This window comes from Lactuca sativa, chromosome 3, assembly GCF_002870075.4.
Source record: "Lactuca sativa cultivar Salinas chromosome 3, Lsat_Salinas_v11, whole genome shotgun sequence".
NCBI classification, from domain to species: Eukaryota; Viridiplantae; Streptophyta; class Magnoliopsida; order Asterales; family Asteraceae; genus Lactuca; species Lactuca sativa.
This window is the reverse complement of record NC_056625.2, coordinates 101254761-101272844: the sequence shown is the minus strand read 5'-3', so window position 1 is coordinate 101272844 and position 18084 is coordinate 101254761. Positions and strand designations below refer to the sequence as shown.

General features: G+C 41.2%; 1 protein-coding gene and 1 long non-coding RNA gene across 2 annotated transcripts; both read right to left on the bottom strand.

Annotated features, from left to right (window-relative positions):
- Positions 1-1660: 1660 nt before the first annotated feature.
- LOC111915443 (kinesin-like protein KIN-7A) lies at positions 1661-2318 on the bottom strand. The gene is made up of 2 exons (XM_023911099.3): positions 2102-2318; positions 1661-2017 (listed from the first exon to the last, which is right to left on the bottom strand). Exons 1-2 carry the CDS (start codon positions 2315-2317, stop codon positions 1841-1843), a joined length of 393 nt encoding a protein of 130 aa, XP_023766867.2. The 5' UTR covers position 2318; the 3' UTR covers positions 1661-1840.
- Positions 2319-2356: 38 nt separating this feature from the next.
- LOC122197043 (uncharacterized) lies at positions 2357-3058 on the bottom strand. Its single transcript, XR_006189822.2, has 2 exons — positions 2990-3058; positions 2357-2749 (listed from the first exon to the last, which is right to left on the bottom strand). It is a non-coding gene; the product is annotated as an uncharacterized LOC122197043 (long non-coding RNA).
- Positions 3059-18084: the final 15026 nt, after the last annotated feature.

The following is an 18084-nucleotide window of genomic DNA, read 5'->3' as shown; positions in this document are numbered from 1 at the left end:
CACCATTTTCTTAATTATTAGAACACATTAGGAAAGCTTTATACTCTTTGATTTAAGAAGCTAAGTAAACTATAAGAAATCCACAACAAAAAGAAACTATAAGAAATCCACAACAAAAAGATTTGAAACTTACCTGTCCAGTAAGAAGAGGGGTATCAGCAACAAGCTTGAAAGCAACAGGCCTTGGAGTACGCACAGGCCAAGCCTGCAAATAAAAGGTGCATCAAGTATAAAAGAGAACAGGGAAACTGATATTAAAAACAAGAACTTTGATCATTAGAATAAAAGAGAGAGAGAAAAATAGAGAGGGAAGAAATGGAAGGAATGACTCATTCCATTCCATTCCATTCCATTCTATATTCCAATCTTTACCTTGTTTTCTTATCATTATCAGTTGTATCTGCACCTCTTTCATTTCCTGCAAGATTTATAAACGAAGAATGGCATGTGATCGTGAAGATTCCTCATTTGCATCTGTTGTCCCTGTGATTGTAAATTAGTAAAAGCATAATATAAAAAACTGAAGTAGAGAAGTGACTTGTGTACTTGATAATATATTTCTCATTTAGGCAAAACGGCTTGAAACAACCTGTTCTTCAATAGGAGTAACTTGACCAATGCAACGTTTTTTCCCAGATCCTGAAACCAAAGAACTGCTACCAAGCACACGTGCCTCCATGTCCAATACTGCATCCATTTTCTCCTTCCAACCAAATTCATCCTTTACTCTACCATAAATTTCTAAAGTGTCTATTCTTGGTAAAGTTGATCTGTTGAAAGTTGTTCCTATGGAGATTGTAATTTCTTCATCAGCTAGAAGGGATTCTGCAACTGTAAATGGGATGTCATACCATGACCTCATGCCTTCGTCTAGTTTTATAACTCTTTGGAAAATTGTTATCTCAGAGGGTATATGGTTTGCTAATGTGTTCCCCACAGGGACACGAAATCTAACCATTACTATGTTTGGATTCGAATTGGAAACTGTTACCTGGAATGGGAAAACACAAGGTATCAATCATGAATCAATACAAATAATTCAGGGACTGTTTCTTTTTTCTTTTATTTTCCCATCAAGTCTTGTATGGTAAAGTGGCTGAATGGTTAGCAACTATAAAACAGCCCCTAAGACCAAATGACCATTTTACCCTTACATCCCAACAAACAGATTTCATAATCATCATCAATTTTAACATGAGAGAAGTTGGTGGAAAAAATATTAAGGGCAAGTAGGGGAAGGGTTGGTGTTTTGATACACTAAGCTGTCCAGATTAAGTGGTTAACCAAGAAAGCCCATCAAGTCAAACAAAAAAGTATGCCGACATGCGAAAGCCACGTTTCATCAGTACATTATTTAGGGAACCTTTTAATTATGCATTATCTCTAGAAAACCTTGATCATATTTATTGCATTTCAACTTTTATCGATCAAAGTCGATTATATCGAACGATAATTAACTTACACCTTATAAAAAAAAGTTAATTGATGAATCAATTAAAATGCACTCTTTCTTGTTCGGCCCATACATTTTTACAAAAGAGTTTTTTTTTTTTTTTTATTTTATTTTTAAATTATTATCACAAACAGATATTTTGTAGGAAATGACACGTAGATAGCCGACATTGCCAAATGTAAAAAGAAAGAAAGCAACAGGGATGAATCCAATGGGATGGCAGTACGATTATACACCTGTAGAACACGTATCAGACCCTAATCCAACAGGTGTGCCGTTAGTGTAGTGTACATATATGTGTTTGACAAAAGTAGTTTTATTGGTTGTATATCATTGATGGAATTATACCTAGAACGAAATTGCATTGTAAGTCTATAGGATTGAAATTTATGGTAATATGAGTGATTGCAATACTATTATTCGAGGAGTACAAGCTTGTTCCATAGGTACCTGACATAACACAAGGTGACGTGGCATGATAGGATATTCCATTTCCTCCACAAAATCCGTCTCATCAGAGGCCCCACCACCACCACCATCGTTTGCTTCCTCTACCTCGAATGCCTGTTCAAACCAAAACAATAATTTTACAAAGGGCATTTTCGGAATTTTAGTAAAAACTTACTTTCTTTCTAAATTGTAACTAACCTGGCAGACAAGTAGCTGTTTTTGGTATTGTAACTTTGACACATGTTCTTTTAATTCAGTAACATAAGTTTTTATGCTTTGAATATTATCTTCACCTGTTGTTTTAGACATCATTTGAATCTTTTTCAGATTTGGTTTGCTTTGTGCAGCAACAACAGGAGGAGTAGTAGTACTAATATTTTTGTCCCCTTCACTCTGTTGATTATATGGAGCCATGTTCTCATGCCCCCAACACAACTTCTTTAAGGGATCAAATTACTTTGAAATTGACCTTGATATTCATCGATTTAGTTACATAGCAAGAAAAGGATTGGATGCATTTCGTGAACGTCTAAAACACGGGATTATGAATCTCGGCTTAACAATTCAGGTAATCTAAATCTAATCATGAATTGTTGATGTACTTTCAAACTATTACAACTTTTTCCCTCCCTAATATTTTTTCTTGTTAAAAAAAAACATACAGGCTCAAAAACCAGAAGAATTACCCGAGAAAATTCTTTGCTGTTTGAGATTAAACAAGATTGACTTTGTCAATCAAGGTCAAATACCCACATTAGTCGCAGATGATCACAATTCCAATTCCTCTTGAAATGATTCTTCCTTCTTTTCTTTGGTAAAATGTTCCTGCCCACTGTAAGTACACAGCTGCAATCCCAGTAAAAAAAAAGGTGAATTTTTGCTTAAACCGAGTTAGAAAAGTAACAAAAGGTAAAAACTTTTCATTGTTTCTTCAATGTCAATTTTGAAGGGTTAACGATACGGGTTCATTGTAATGTAAGTTGTTGTACATATTGATGTATCGATTGTTATTGGTTTTGTAAATACAGGATCATTTTCATTTTATAAACTATTGTTTTTAGTTTCATTTTGTATTATGGTATTTACCTCCATCAAAATATGAACGTTTGACTTTGTTGAACCTGGTCAATCATTATCAGATTCGTTCGTGGGAACTGAAGCCTGTTACAAAATAAAAATAGGAATAAATCATTATTAAATCATAAAAGTTAAAAGTTAAAAAGTTCTAATAACAATCAAGACCAAAATATCCCCACACTGAGAGCCAAATCTGTCATCAAGTTCTTTTGAAAGATCTCCATCAGACATGAAAAACTTTAGCAATTGTGCCCTTGAAGGATCCTTTATGATGTTGTCTATGATATCAACAGCTTTGGAGACTCCACATTCGTGTGTGTCTATGCACACACAAACACCATCTAGGAAGTAGGACGACGTTAGCTCAATGGTAAATTAATTAATATCTGTATATATATATATATATATATATATATATATATATATATGTGTGTGTGTGTGTGTGTGTGTCTAACAGTTTAAAGTCTAAAGAAAATGACAAATTATCTTATGTTTCAGATGGTGATGCTTACTGTGTATGCGTTCTTATACGGGAGATTATATCTCTGTTTAAGTGGATTAGAAAAAGCGATTATGAAATCAGCAAAGATGCAAGGAGATAAAGCTTTGAAAGCAGCCATGGCTTCTCAATCTGTAGTTCAACTTGGTCTTTTAATGGCGTTACCGATGATTATGGAGATCGGACTCGAAAGAGGCTTCAGAACTGCACTCGGTGACCTAATAATCATGAACCTCCAGCTCTCCGCTGTCTTCTTCACCTTCTCTCTTGGCACCAAACTTCACTATTTCGGTCGCACAATTCTCCACGGCGGCGCCAAATACAGAGCCACCTAACCATCTCAATGTGGTTCCTAGTCGTGTCGTGGCTGTTCGCCCCTTTTCTTTTCAACCCATCCGGATTTGAATGGCAGAAAATCGTTGAAGACTGGGACGACTGGTCAGCGTGGATCAGAAACCACGATGGAATCGGTGTTCCGGCGAACAAAAGCTGGGAATCGTGGTGGGAGGAAGAACAGGACCACCTCCGATTAGGGCTTTTTCTAACAATTTCAACATCGAAGAAACAATGAAGAACAGGACCACCTTCGATTAGGGCTTTTTCTACTGCTACTTCTTCACCATCTTCTATTTTTTCTGTATTTAGACTTGAGAGTATAATTAGGGCTTTTTCTAACAATTTCAACATCGAGTGGGAGATATGGTGGTTCCAGTAGGTAGAAGTGAGGGAAGAAGTAAGCAGCAGTCAATGTCGGGAGGGGAAAGGAAGGAGCGTCCAGGGCAAGAGGGAAAGGAGAAAAAAAAGGAAGGCGGGATTTTTAATTTTTTCAGAATTTCATTTCCCCCTACTGTTAAAGGATGGAACGCGCATTCCATTAAAAATTATAAAGCGACATTCTTAGACGACGCGCATTTTATTATAGGTGCCCTCCGTGTTTTTTTTAGACACTAATTTAAGGGTGCGCAATAATGCGTGTCTTCTATCCTTAAATTTTTTGAAGAGATGACATTTTTCTAATGTCACTCTCCTTTGCGTAACATAGATCAATGAGCGTCGTATTTTGCGCGTCGTAAAAGGCCTTTTTTCTAGTAGTGACGTATTGTATATGTGAGTAAAGAGTATTGTTTCTTAATGTTGTTATGTCATAAACTGAATTGTTGACCCATTTGTGTAACACCCGGTTCTTGGTACGTGTTTTCTTTTATTATTTAAAGAAAACTCACGTTTTACTCTGGGACTCGGCGAGTTGGAGGCTCAACTCGTCGAGTAGACTCGACTTTGGATCGGCAGGATAAGTGATCTAGTCGACGAGTCGGAGGTGCATGGATGAAACCCTAGTATTTAGGGTTTACTTCCCTCTTCAAACGACATATTCTGCCTCATTTCAGCCTCTTTCTTCCCTCTCACTTCCAGGAAGCCCTAACCCGAAACCTTAAGCCTTTATTAAGTGTTCTTGATCCTTTGGTGCCTTTTGTGCATATTTGAAGTTGGAAGAGAAGAAGGAAGCTTAGGAGATCAGGAGAGAGCAAGTAGATCCAGAAGTTTTGGCACATATCCTGTTCATTTGAGGTATAAAGCTGATACCTTGGCTATTCATTAATTAGATCTTGATTTGGGGGCTATTTTCTACCTTTTTCCAAGCTTTAGTGAAGCTATTCCCGGATTTGTGTGTATATTTGGAGTTGCACTTCAGATTTGGAACCATTGAGCGTTCCCATGGCATAAAGGTGAAAACTTTATGGCCATGGGAGACCCATGCAACATATAGGACCCTTTTTATGGCTTTTTGAGCCAAAACCCCCATGCATAGACATAAAGTTCATAACTTTACGTATAGAATGGACCTTAGGAGGTCAGATCTATGGTTTTGATGCATTAAGACCCATTATAATCGAATGAATTGTTTTGGACAAAGAGAGACTCGATGAGTCGCTTAGGTAACTCGGCGAGTCGGGTGACAGATTTCCCCAAACGAATTCTGGAAATGGTCTTTGGTTGAGTTGAAGGAAAACTCAGCCTGTTGGGGGTATGATGTGGACTTGAAGATCGAGGACCCAATCAGTTCAAGGAAGACCTCGGCGAGTTCAAGGCGATGTCCCAATCTCATGAAGGCGGACACAACGAGTTCAAGGAGAACTCGACGAGTTATAGATCGAGCACCTTCATACGAATGAGGGTGGCCTCGACGAGTTCAAGGAGGAACTCGGCGAGTTGTTTGAAGAAGGTCTGATGTGTTGTTGAAGGTGAACTCATCGAGCTCTTTCTAGAATCGACGTGTAAGGGCGAGTTTGTAGCTTTTCTAGACGAAGGGACTCGACGAGTTGGTGAACTAACTCTGCGAGTCTGGCCGACCAGAAGTTGACTTTGACCAAGGTGTTGACCTTGACTTTGACATGGACTTCGGTTGACCCTGATAGGGGTTTTGAGTATGAATGACAACTTAGAAAGCATGTTATGTAGGGATCGAGGAGTCAAGAGGAGTTGATTTCCGTATCGAGAACAGTGCAGCCACCACACAACATTGAGGTGAGTTACTTCTAGTAGAGGTGGGTCTAAGGCCACAATGCCGACCCACTAGTAGGAGTTGTAGTTAGATGATTATTTGCATGATAATTATATGGTATGCCACTAACTATATGCTTTATGTGCTAGTATGATGTGTTATTATGTGGTAGTGGTAGGGGTGAAATAGCCCTGGATACCAGTTGAAAGATACCGAAGGAGAGGTTAGCTCTCGGTTACCGGTTGAAAGATACCGAAGGGGAGGTTAGTTCCCGGCTACCGGTTAAAAGATACCGAAGGGGAGTTTAGTTGAAAGATACCGAGGAATAGGCAATATTATGTGGTATGTGGCATGATGGGGGAAAATCACTAAGCTTTGTGCTTACGATTTTCAGTTTTGGTTTTAGGTACCTGTTCCTCTAAGGGGAAAGAGCCGGCGGAGTAGCAGCCCATCACACACATGCATGATTCCACATTTGAGATTTCTAGGATTGTACTATGATATTATTACTATTGATGATATGGTTTTGAGACATATAATTGTGATTTATGGATTTATGTGATTTCAATAATGTTTTCCTTAAACAAATTTTACAAACAATAAAATTAAAATAAAAAATTTCGATCTCGATTTTTAGGATGTTACAAGTTGGTATCAGAGCCTTAGTTTGATGGATTCGGTCACACCTTTGGGGGTGACTGGACTTAAATCGAGGGTTCAAAGGATTTTTATAAGAAAAAATAGTTTTCTAAAATTTAAAAATAAGAAATTTTGAGAAAGAACAAGGTGTGTGATGCGTGCGACCGGCCGAAGTCAAGTAAGTTTTCCCCAAGATACCCATACATGTTACGTTATATCATATGATGTGATTATGAGATCTGCATGTTAGACTAGGGCTAAGGACCTAGGGAGGATGTCTTTTATGTCTGTTATGTGATTATAAGAACTGCATGCTAGATTAGGGCTAAAGATCTAGTAAGGATGCCTTATATGCCTATTATATGAGCTTATTGAGCTATATGATAGGGCTGGTTAGTCAGTTGTATGATAGCCTGATTAGATTGTGCTTGGTCATGGTTGCTCGATGCACGAATGCTGTTTTGCTTTGTGCTTATAGGGATCCTAGCTAACTTTAACTAACTAGTAAGCGAATATGAAATAATACTCACGGGCTAGTTAGGGAAGGAAGGTTGGGACTCCTTGTGCAGCTAATGGCGGAGACTAGGTCAGAGAGTGCCCTAGGACAAGCCTAGGATGAGGTTAGACTTGTAAGCAGTATTAGTGAAAGGGACTTGGTGAAGTTGAAGCAATCCTTGAGGAAAGTACGGATAGATGTGAAAGGTTGTATGGCCCCGTAGTATTGGAAGAAGAGGATCCGTACTAGAATCAAGGAGGGTTAAGATTGAACTAGGAAACTTGGAGAGGGTGTGAAATCTCTCGAGAGTATGAATGACCCTGGTGTTTATGTGTTTTATTTCTGAATGGTGACTACGCGTCATGTAGAAGGAGGTTCAGGGTCTGGATCAGGATCAGGTTCAGGCTCGGGTGCGGGATCCGAGCAGGTTTAGGATGGGCTATGCGAGTTCATCACGCCTGAGATCGCGAGAGGTATCCTTGAGGCGACCCCGGTCATTTTCGGGTCGATCAAGGAAGGGATTATTGAGCTGATGGAGGATCACCTCTGGGCATTCAGGAGCGACTTGGCGTCCAGCCAGTTAGGTACGCGCACACTGTCCTTCAGGGACTTTAGGGGGAGTGGTGCGCCAGACTTTCATGGGGCTAAGGAACCCATTACTGCCAGGAGATGGATCGTAGACATCGCGTCTGCGTAGTTGACTAGCTTCTGCCTGGAGGGGTCGAAGGTTCGCTTTGATGCGGGTTGTATGAGAGAAAAAGCTAGGGATTGGTGGGAGCCATTTCGTGACTCGTTGGGAGCCCCAACCATTGATGCTATGAATTGGTTGGACTTTGTGACCAGGTTTATGGATGAGTTCGCACCAACTTTGGAGCTTCAGCAGCTGGCTAGAGAGTTTCTTGAAATGAGACACACTGCCGACACAGTGGCAAAGATTACCGCCAAGTTCTAAGAGAGGGCCTTATTTGTTCCTCGGTATGCAGGGGATGAGATGCGGAAGACCTGCTATCATGACATGTTGAGGGAGGATGTTTGGGAGCATGTCAGCTACTCAGCTTGCCCGACTCTGGACTCTATGATTTCCAGGGCAAGGGAGAGGGAGATTGACTTGGAGCACATCCGGAAAAGGAAGGATGAGGATGGACCGGTGACGGGGGTTTCTGAGAAGAAACCCAAGGGGTTCGACTCTAGGTCGAAGGTCCCGCAGGGCCGGAGCCGCTGCGGAAAATGAGGTAGGTCACATGAAGGAGCTTGCCGTATTGGGTTGGGATCGAGTTGCTATAAGTGTAGGAAAAACGAGGCACTTTGGCAGGGATGGTACTGCCCGTACCCCCACTATTCAGACATCAGACTTGATTTGATTCCATTGCATCGGAGGGGCCATAAAAAGTCCAACTGCCCTAGGTTGGCAGCAACAACAGTGCCAGCGATGGCGTTGACTCCAGCGACTATGTGAGTTACGGATGGCCGGAAGGTCAAGACAGAGGCTCCGGTGGTGAGGAGCTGAGCTTTCTAGTTGACAGCCAAGGAGGTACACGCTGCACCTGATGTGGTGACGGGTATGATTTTTTTCTCTAACTTTTACTATATGTTGCTTGTGATATTAATGCACCATGTTATATGTTTTGTTTAGGATCGTTCCATGTGAACGGTATCCAAGTTTAGGTGTTGTTTGATTCGGGTGATAACTGATCATTTGTCTCTCTTGCTCTTAGCAAGAGGCTCCCTGAGTCTTCGAGCATGTTGGATTGAGCTCTAGAGGTCGAGATTGTGGTTGATATATGTGCGAGCATCAGAGGTTTTCAAGGGTTGTGTTTTGAGGTTGTTCGAGGAGTGCTACTTGGTAGATTTGGTTCCCATACCATTACGGGAAAACAAGGTTATTATAGGCATGGATTGGTTGAGCCCCAATGGGGCAGTGATCGACTGCGCGCAGCAGTTGATTCGGATCAGGACCCAAAGTGCGGGAGAGCTGGTGATTCAGGCCGAGAGGCCACAACACATGCCAGCCTTATGTTCAGCAGTGAGAGCTAGGCGCCATCTCCAACAGGGGTGCGCATGGTATGTTACCTATATCTTGGATACCCGGGAGGCGGGTAAGGCGACAGTGAGTGACGTACCGGTGGTACGAGAGTACACAAATGTATTTCCAAAGGAGCTGCATGGGATACCCTCGAAGAGGAAGGTAGAGTTCATGATCGACCTAGTTCCTGGTGTGGCTCCAATATCTAAGGCACTGTATCGGTTGGCTCTTCCTGAGATGTAGGAGTTATCTACACAGTTGCAGTAGCTGTTAGACAAAGGATTCATTAGACCAAGCAATTCACCCTGGGGAGCCTCGATTCTATTTGTGAAGAAGAAGGACGGGTCGTATCGGATGTGTATAGATTACCAGGAGCTGAATAAGGTAACGGCGAAGAACCGTTACCCACTCCCGAGGATTGATGACCTCTTCGACCAGCTTCAGGGAGCATCTTGGTTCTCCAAGATTGATCTACGTTTAGGGTATCATCAGATGAGGGTCAGAGAGGAGGATGTGCAAAAGACTGCTTTTCGGACACGATATGGCCACTATGAGTTTGTAGTGATACCTTTTGGGCTCGCCGATGCTCCTGTTGCGTTCATGGATCTCATGAACCGCATGTGTAGACCGATGCTGGATCGGTCTGTGATAGTTTTCATTGATGATATCTTGGTCTATTCCAAGACATAGGAGTAGCATGATGAGCACTTACGGGACGTATTAGATACTCTTCGGAGGGAGAGCTTGTATGCCAAGTTGTCCAAGTGTGACTTCTGGTTGCGTGAGGTGTAGTTTCTTGGGCAACTTCTCAACCAGAACGGTATTTTGGTCGACCTAGCCAAAGTAGAGGTTGTGATGAGGTGGGAGGTCCCGAGGCATCCATCTGAGATTCAGAGCTTCCTAGGATTGGCAGGTTACTATCGGAGGTTCATTCAGGACTTCTCCAAGGTAGTCGTGCCTTTGACCCAGTTGACAAGGAAAGCCGTGGTCTTTCGCTGGGAGCCAGAGCAGCAGGCCGCATTCGAGACGCTGAGACAAAGACTGTGCGAGGCGCCAATCTTATCCCTACTGGAGGGCGTAGATGACTTTGTAGTGTATTGCGATGCATCCATCTCGGGTTTGGGCACGGTATTGATGCAGAGGGGGAATGTTATCGGCTACACTTCGAGGCAGCTGAAGTCTTATGAGGCGAACTATCCGACGTAGAATTTGGAGTTGGCGGCAGTTGGTTTTGCCCTCAAGATTTTGCGTCATTACCTCTATGGGGTCTGTTGTACCATTTACACGGACCATTAGAGTTTGAGATATCTCATGGACCAACCTAATCTGAATATGAGGCCGCGTCAATGGCTTGATGTGGTGAAGGATTACGATTGTGAGATCCTCTACCATCCGTGGAAGGCTAATGTGGTGGCCGATCCACTTAGTCGCAAGACAGCCCCAATCAGGGATATTTGCTTGAGGATGACCATGGTGACCCCGCTGTTGGAGCGGATTCGAGAGGACCAAAAGGAGGCGGTGAAGGAGGAGCATCGTAAGAGTGAGCGTATTGTGGGACATGTTTCCTCCTTCGATTATGACAGTCGTGGATTATTGACTCTACACCAGAGGGTGTGGGTCCCATATCATGGGGGAGCATGCCAGATATTGATCGAGGAGTCATACAAGTCCAGGTTTTCCATCCATCCCGGGGCAAAGAAGATGTATAAAGATCTTCGTAATGATTATTGGTGACCCTACATGAAACGGGATGTAGCTTGGTACGTTGAGAGATGCCTGACCTGCAGGAAGGTCAAGGCTGAGCACCAAAGGCCTCACGAAAAGACCCAGTCGTTGGATATTCTGTTGTGGAAATGGGGAGATATCACTATGGATTTCATCACAAAGCTTCCCAGTAGCGTGGGGGAGTAGATTTGATTTGCGTCATAATGGATCGGTTGACCAAGAGCGCTCATTTCAGGAAAGCATTTAGGCCGAAAAGGCTGCTGACATTTACATCAGGAAAGCATTTCCGATTCAGGAAAGCATTTCGGCCGAAAAGTTGGCCGACATTTACATCAGGGAGGTAGTGACTCGGCATGGAGTGCCAGTCTTGGAGATTTCTGACAGGGACGTGCAGTTCACTTCCAGTTTCTGGAAGAAGTCTCACGATGATCTGGGTACTCATTTTCATTTTAGCATTGCTTTTCAGCTGCAGACGGATGTTCAGAGTGAGCGGACCATCCAAACATTGGAGGATATGTTGCGGGCGTGCGTTTTGGAATTTGGAGGTAGTTGGGATACTTACTTTCCCTTGGCTGAGTTTTCGTAAAATAACAACTATCATGCAAGTACCGATCGTCCTCCTTTCAAGATGTTGTATGGAAGGAAGTGCAGGACCTCGATATGTTGGGGTGAGGTGGGCCAGAGGGTCATGGGGAGTACCGAAGTTATACTCAAGACTACAGAGAGGATCCAGCAGGATCAGAGCATGCTTCAGACTACTCAGGGTCGGTAGAAGAGTTATACCGACAAGCATCGTTCGAACCTGGAGTTCCAGGTTGGGGATATGATACTCCTGAAGGTGTCTCTTTGGAAAGGTGTCATCCGGTTCAGAAAGCGGGGCAAGTTGGGCCCCAAGTACATTGGACCTTTCAGAGTTGTATCCTGGGTGGGAAAGGTGGCGTATAGGCTGGATCTACCAGCCGAACTCAATTATATTCATAGTACTTTTCACGTCTCCCATTTGCGGAAGCGCCTGGCGGACGACTTGGTAGTGTTGCATTTGGAGGATATTAAGGTGGATGACAGCCTAAACTATATTGAGTGGCCAGTAGCTATCCTCGATAGGAAGTCAAGGGATTTGAAGAACGAGAGGGTGGAGCTGGTGAAGGTGCAATGACAGCAGCGCAAGGGTTCGGAATGGACCTGGGAGCCAGAGGTTGAGATGAGGTAGCATTACCCCGAGCCCTTTTCAGATTCGACAAAAAACTTTGAGGATGAAGTCTAAAATAAATGGGGGAGATTGGTAACACCCGGTTCCTAGTACATACTTTATTTTATTATTTAAAGAAAACTCATGTTTTACTCTGGGACTCGGCGAGTTGGAGGCTCAACTCGTCGAGTAGACTCGACTTTGGATCGGCAGGATAAGTGATCTAGTCGACGAGTCGGAAGGCCAACTCGACGAGTAGGAGGTGCATGGATGAAACCCTAGTATTTAGGGTTTACTTCCGTCTTCAAACGACATATTCTGCCTCATTTCAGCCTTTATCTTCCCTCTCACTTCCACGAAGCCCTAACCCGAAATCCTAATCCTTTATTAAGTGTTCTTGAGCCTTTGGTGCGTTTTTGTGCATATTTGAAGTTAGAAGAGAAGAAGGAAACTTGGGAGATCAGGAGAGAGCAAGTAGATCCAGAAGTTTTGGCACATTTTCTGCTCATTTGAGGTATAAAGCTGATACCTTGGCTATTAATTAATTAGATCTTGATTTGGGGGCTATTTTCTACCTTTTTCTAAGCTTTAGTGAAGCTATGCCTGGATTTGTGTGTATATTTGCAGTTGCACTTCAGATTTGGAACCATTGAGGTTCCCATGGTCTAAAGGTGAAAACTTTATGGCCATGGGAGACCCATGCAACATATAGGACCCTTTTTATGGCTTTTTGAGCCAAAAACCCCATGCATAGACATCAAGTTCATAACTTTACGTATAAAATGGACCTTAGGAGGTCAGATCTATGGTTTCGATGCATTAAGACCCGTTATAATCGAATGAATAGTTTTGGACAAAGAGATTCGACGAGTCACTTAGGTAACTCGGCGATTCGGGTGATAGATTTCCCCAAACGACTTCTGGAAATGGTCTTTGGTTGAGTTGAAGGAAAACTCAGCCTGTTGGGGGTATGATGTGGACTTGAAGATCGAGCACCCGACCAGTTCAAGGAAGACCTCGGCGAGTTCAAGGCAATGTCCCAATCTCATGAAGGAGGACACGACGAGTTATAGATCGAGCACCTTCATACGAATGAGGGGGGCCTCGATGAGTTCAAGGAGGAACTCGGCGAGTCGTTTGAAGAAGGTTTGATGTGTTGTTGAAGGAGAACTCATCGATCTCTTGCTAGACTCGATGAGTAAGGGCGAGGTTTTAGATTTTCGTAGACGAATGGACTCGATGAGTTGGTGAACCAACTCGGCGAGTCTGGCCAACCAGAAGTTGACTTTGACCTAGGTGTTGACCTTGACTTTGACTTGGACTTGGGTTGACCCTGATAGGGTTATGAGTATGAATGACAACTTAGAAAGGATGTTGTGTAGGGATCGAGGAGTCGATAGGAGTTGATTTTCGTATCGAGGACAGTGTAGACACCAGACGACATTGAGGTGAGTTTCCTTCAAGTAGAGGTGGGTCTAAGGCCACAATGTCGGCCTACTAGTAGGAGTTGTAGTTAGATGATTGTCTGTGTGATAATTACCTAGTATGCCACTAACTATATGCTTTATGTGCTAGTGTGTTGTGTTATTATGTGGTAGTGGTAGGGGTGAAATAGCCCTAGATACTGGTTGAAAGATACCGAAAAAGAGGTTAGCTCTCGGTTACCGATTGAAAGATACCGTAGGGGAGGTTAGTTCCCGACTACCGGTTGAAAGATATCGAGGAATAGAAAATATTATGTGGTATGTGGCATGATGGGGGAAACTCACTATGCTTCGTGCTTACGATTTTCAGTTTTGGTTTCAGGTACATCTTCATCTAAGGGGAAAGAGCCGGTAGAGTAGCAACGCATCACACACACGCATGATTCCGCATTTGAGATTTCAGGGATTGTACTATGATATTATTACTATTGATGATATCATTTTGAGACATATAACTGTGGTTTATGGATTTATGTGATTTCAGTAATGTTTTCCTCACATGAATTTTACAAACAATACAATTAAAATAAAAAATTTCGGTCTTGATTTTTGGGATGTTACACTATGAGAAATGTATATTTGCCCTATGACTATATGCAACTTTTATTAATTCACTCAATATGGGCTGACACTTGCTTCTTGTACTTTGTGCCTTTGGCTCAGTATAGGTAGCTTAGGAGCTTGGATTTGGTGAGGTTGGGGACCGTTATCCTTAGGTAGTATGTTTTTACTTAGACAGTACCATGTGGAAATGTTTTGGTTGTTACTTTGTGTTAAATAATGGTTTTCCCAAAATTAAAGAATTTTAATTAGGTTGTTTTTGAAAGATGGTAATGTGTGGTTTATTTAAAGCATGAATTTTAAATAGCCAAGTCTTTTGCTAAAGTATTATGTTAAAAAGTGTTTAAATAAAAAGAAAAAAATTAGAGTAAAAATCACGATGTTACAATATTGTAGTATATTCTTAAAGCAGTATACTAGATTTGTCTTTTTGTATGCATGTTTATTGCTTGATTTTATGGTGAATTTATGTATCAAGTTTGAGGGGTTGATGACGGAACGACGCTAGGCTGCGAGTCTAGATACCCAGAGTCGTTGACGGAGCGACGTTACGCTGCTAGTCAATCGTTGATCATGTTTAAGGGGTTGATAATGGAACAACACTAGGCTTCAAGTCTAGATACACATAGTAATCAACGGAACGACACTAGGCTACAAGTTAATTGTTGATGGCAAAACAACGCAAGGTTACGAGACATTTGTTTGTATGTATTGTATCTGTAGTGGAATCTATGGTATACTACGAAACTCATTATGCTTTTATACTTACGTTGTTAAGTTAAATGTTTTTCAAGTTGTTCATATGTGAGAGGGAAGGGAGCCATATGACTATACAATCACATCAGTGTTATATTTTCATTTGAGACTTACGCTAGTTTTATAATTTGACTCTAGTTTAGGCTTATGTTTTGAAGCAAATGGATGCAATGTTTTATATTAAAGAACGGGGTGAATGTTTTAACTTTGTTTTCTAAAAGGAAATTTGGTTTGAAATTTGAGATGTTACAAAATTAATTATGATGGCGTATGGAGAAATATAACAAATACAATTGATGGTTTATTAGCCCTAGACATAGATATTATGGACCTTTTCAAATGTGATGTGGGCCAAGGTGTGGGCCTATCTTTTTGGCATGATAGGTAGACCATAGACACTCCATTAGTTGTTAAATACCCTGTATTGTATTCGTTGGAGGAAAAGAAAATGTATACAGTTAAAAACAAATACATCAAATTTGGCAGTGTGATCACTTGGTGTTTTATATGGAAAAGAAATTCTAGATCTCATGATGAACTACGGGGAACTTCACTATTTCTTACTATCTGAAAATAAAGAAACATTATATGATATGGTAAATACTAGAAAAGTAGGTATGTATGGGAGATAGTTATGTTGCTTTCATGTTAACTCTTTACATAACACTAGTACAATAATGACATACAGTCACACTTTTTCAGAAACAGTCCTGCCAAACTTTCGATTATTTTACATGCTAAATGTAACGTCCCAAAGATACTAGATAATTTTTTTGTTTTTAAATCAACCCAAACATTTATTCATTACTTTTAGAAATCGATATAGTAGCAAAAGTATTTCCAATAACATCATACTGGTAAAAAAAATCATAAATGTAAAATCTCCTATGGATGCGATGCAATCATGCCGGACTCCTCCCCTTGGAACTAGAATTACCTAAACTGTTTAAACCAGAAAACCATAAACACAAAGCTTAGTGATTTCCCCAAAATACCACATTCCATACATGATGGATCCAATTTAACCCCAAAAAGGTGTTATGGTCCAAATCATAGTTATATCCCCTACCATGGGCCAAATCATGGTCTTTACTTGTACAAGTGCCATAGGTCAGATCCTGTTCTTCCATAAAACTACTAGGGCCCAAACCTTGGTCTTTATGCAAATTGCAGGGTCCGAACCCTAGTCCTTCATACAAATGCCAGGGGCCAAACCCTGGTCTTCCATGCACGTATCACAAAGACAACTAACATCCTACATAATCTAGTGAGAAACTCATCTCATAATGATATTGTCAGCTAACAAGCCCACATACAATGTGGGTGCTACACACCTCCTACGAAATCATCCAATTTAAAACCTTAGTTTACCTTCCAAAACTATCATTTTAACTATGAGTCAAACCAAGTTAAAATTCCACCATCGTGACCATCCTTTGGACATGTCGTGGGACCTTCTCGAAAAAACAGTCGCGCTTTCCATTTTCGACACGTCCTGGCACCCAATTCTTCACACCATGACAATAAGCTGCAAACAACTTATTTAATCAAGCTCTAAATCGGTTAAGTTCTTCGCCCAAACTTTCCAGAAGGCTTCTAGGGGCTCAAAGGGTTCTAAAAATCCCAAATTTGTGGACATGCATGCCCCATGCATGTCCTTTTCAAACTTGGTCAAAATATGAGAAAAAGGGACCTAAAGCTCATACATGACTACCGAACTGCACCAAGTACTAGATCAGGAAGATATAATGACTAAGGGACTAAGGAAAGCCATAAAGTTGCAAAGTTTATTACTTTCATCAATCCAAAACTCAAATATGGACCAAAACATACCAAATAACCTAGATCTAAAAGGAGGAAAACACCAAGAAAAGAACTTGAGAACTCACAAAGGGTCCAGATGATGCACACAAAGAGTAGTGTTTGGTAGCTTGCTTGATCTATGCATAATAGATCCTTCTTCTTCCTTCCAAGGCCATAAAAAACGAAAATGAGTTCCAAATCTTTCAAGGTGGCTAGGGTTGCTCAAGAACACTTTAGGAGGTGATGGAGACTGAGGGCGGAGGGAACCCTAATCCTTACTTCCTTTAAATAGGGCCTTAAGCCTGGAACTTTAGGGTTTTCCCAAAAACCCATCACCACATCGTTACCAAAACATGTTCGCGGCGTGACGAGCCAAACGAAACACATGTTTCATGCGAAGCTACCATTTCATGGTGATCCCTTTTCCATGTCTGTAACATCCACATTTCCAAACCAAATCTTTTATTTTAACTTCATATAAAAACATTGTTCATAAAAACCATTTGATGAAATCAAAAATGTCAATACAGATAATCATCAAAATATCAAAGTGTCCCAAAATATCTGGAATCATAAACTGCAGTCGATCAAGCCTTTGACTTCCTGCAATCCTCAAAAGTACCTGAAACATATTTAATCAACAACTATAAGCACGAAGCTTAATGAGTTCCACCAAATATGGCACAACACAAAATAAACAACTACGGGTTATCAGCAACCCTAGAAACCACTCAAAGTCTCGATAGGCAAACAGCACGCCCTGTGGCTTATCAGCAACCCTGGGGACTACCCGAAGCCTCGGTACACACAACACACACATATCTCAATAATATCACATAGAAACAGCTGGTCAACACAAACATTTTACCACATAGGTAAGAATAGCGAGCACACTGACCTCGCACGGATGGCTAATCGAACTCACACCCAAACTGCCAGAACTAGACCTGCCTAGTAATCACACCAATTAACCCTAATTAATAATTAAGTTCATTTTCCCTATTCCACTAGTCTGAAGCCAAGTCTTATCCATATTTTGGACAAAAGACCCTTTTGCCCCTTGAAATCTCTCACAATTCCTCTTAGGCACTGTGAGACCCCTTCTCTAAAACCTTACCATATTACTCCAAATATGCTACATGCATATTCATAAACATATTTTACATATATGGTCTAATTACAAGAGTCTGGATAAAAACCGACTATTAAAGTTTTTACAAAGTTTTATATATATTACATAACTACCCAAGAATTTACAATTCATATACATATATTAAAACTAAGAACAAAAGTAATAGTATTAATTATTCTAAATCTTCCAACAGTACATGTCTATACTGGATGCTTATCACCTGAAATAATTAAAAATTACGAGGGATAAGTGGGCGACGCTTAGTGAGTTCAATAACAGTTACACTATAACGCT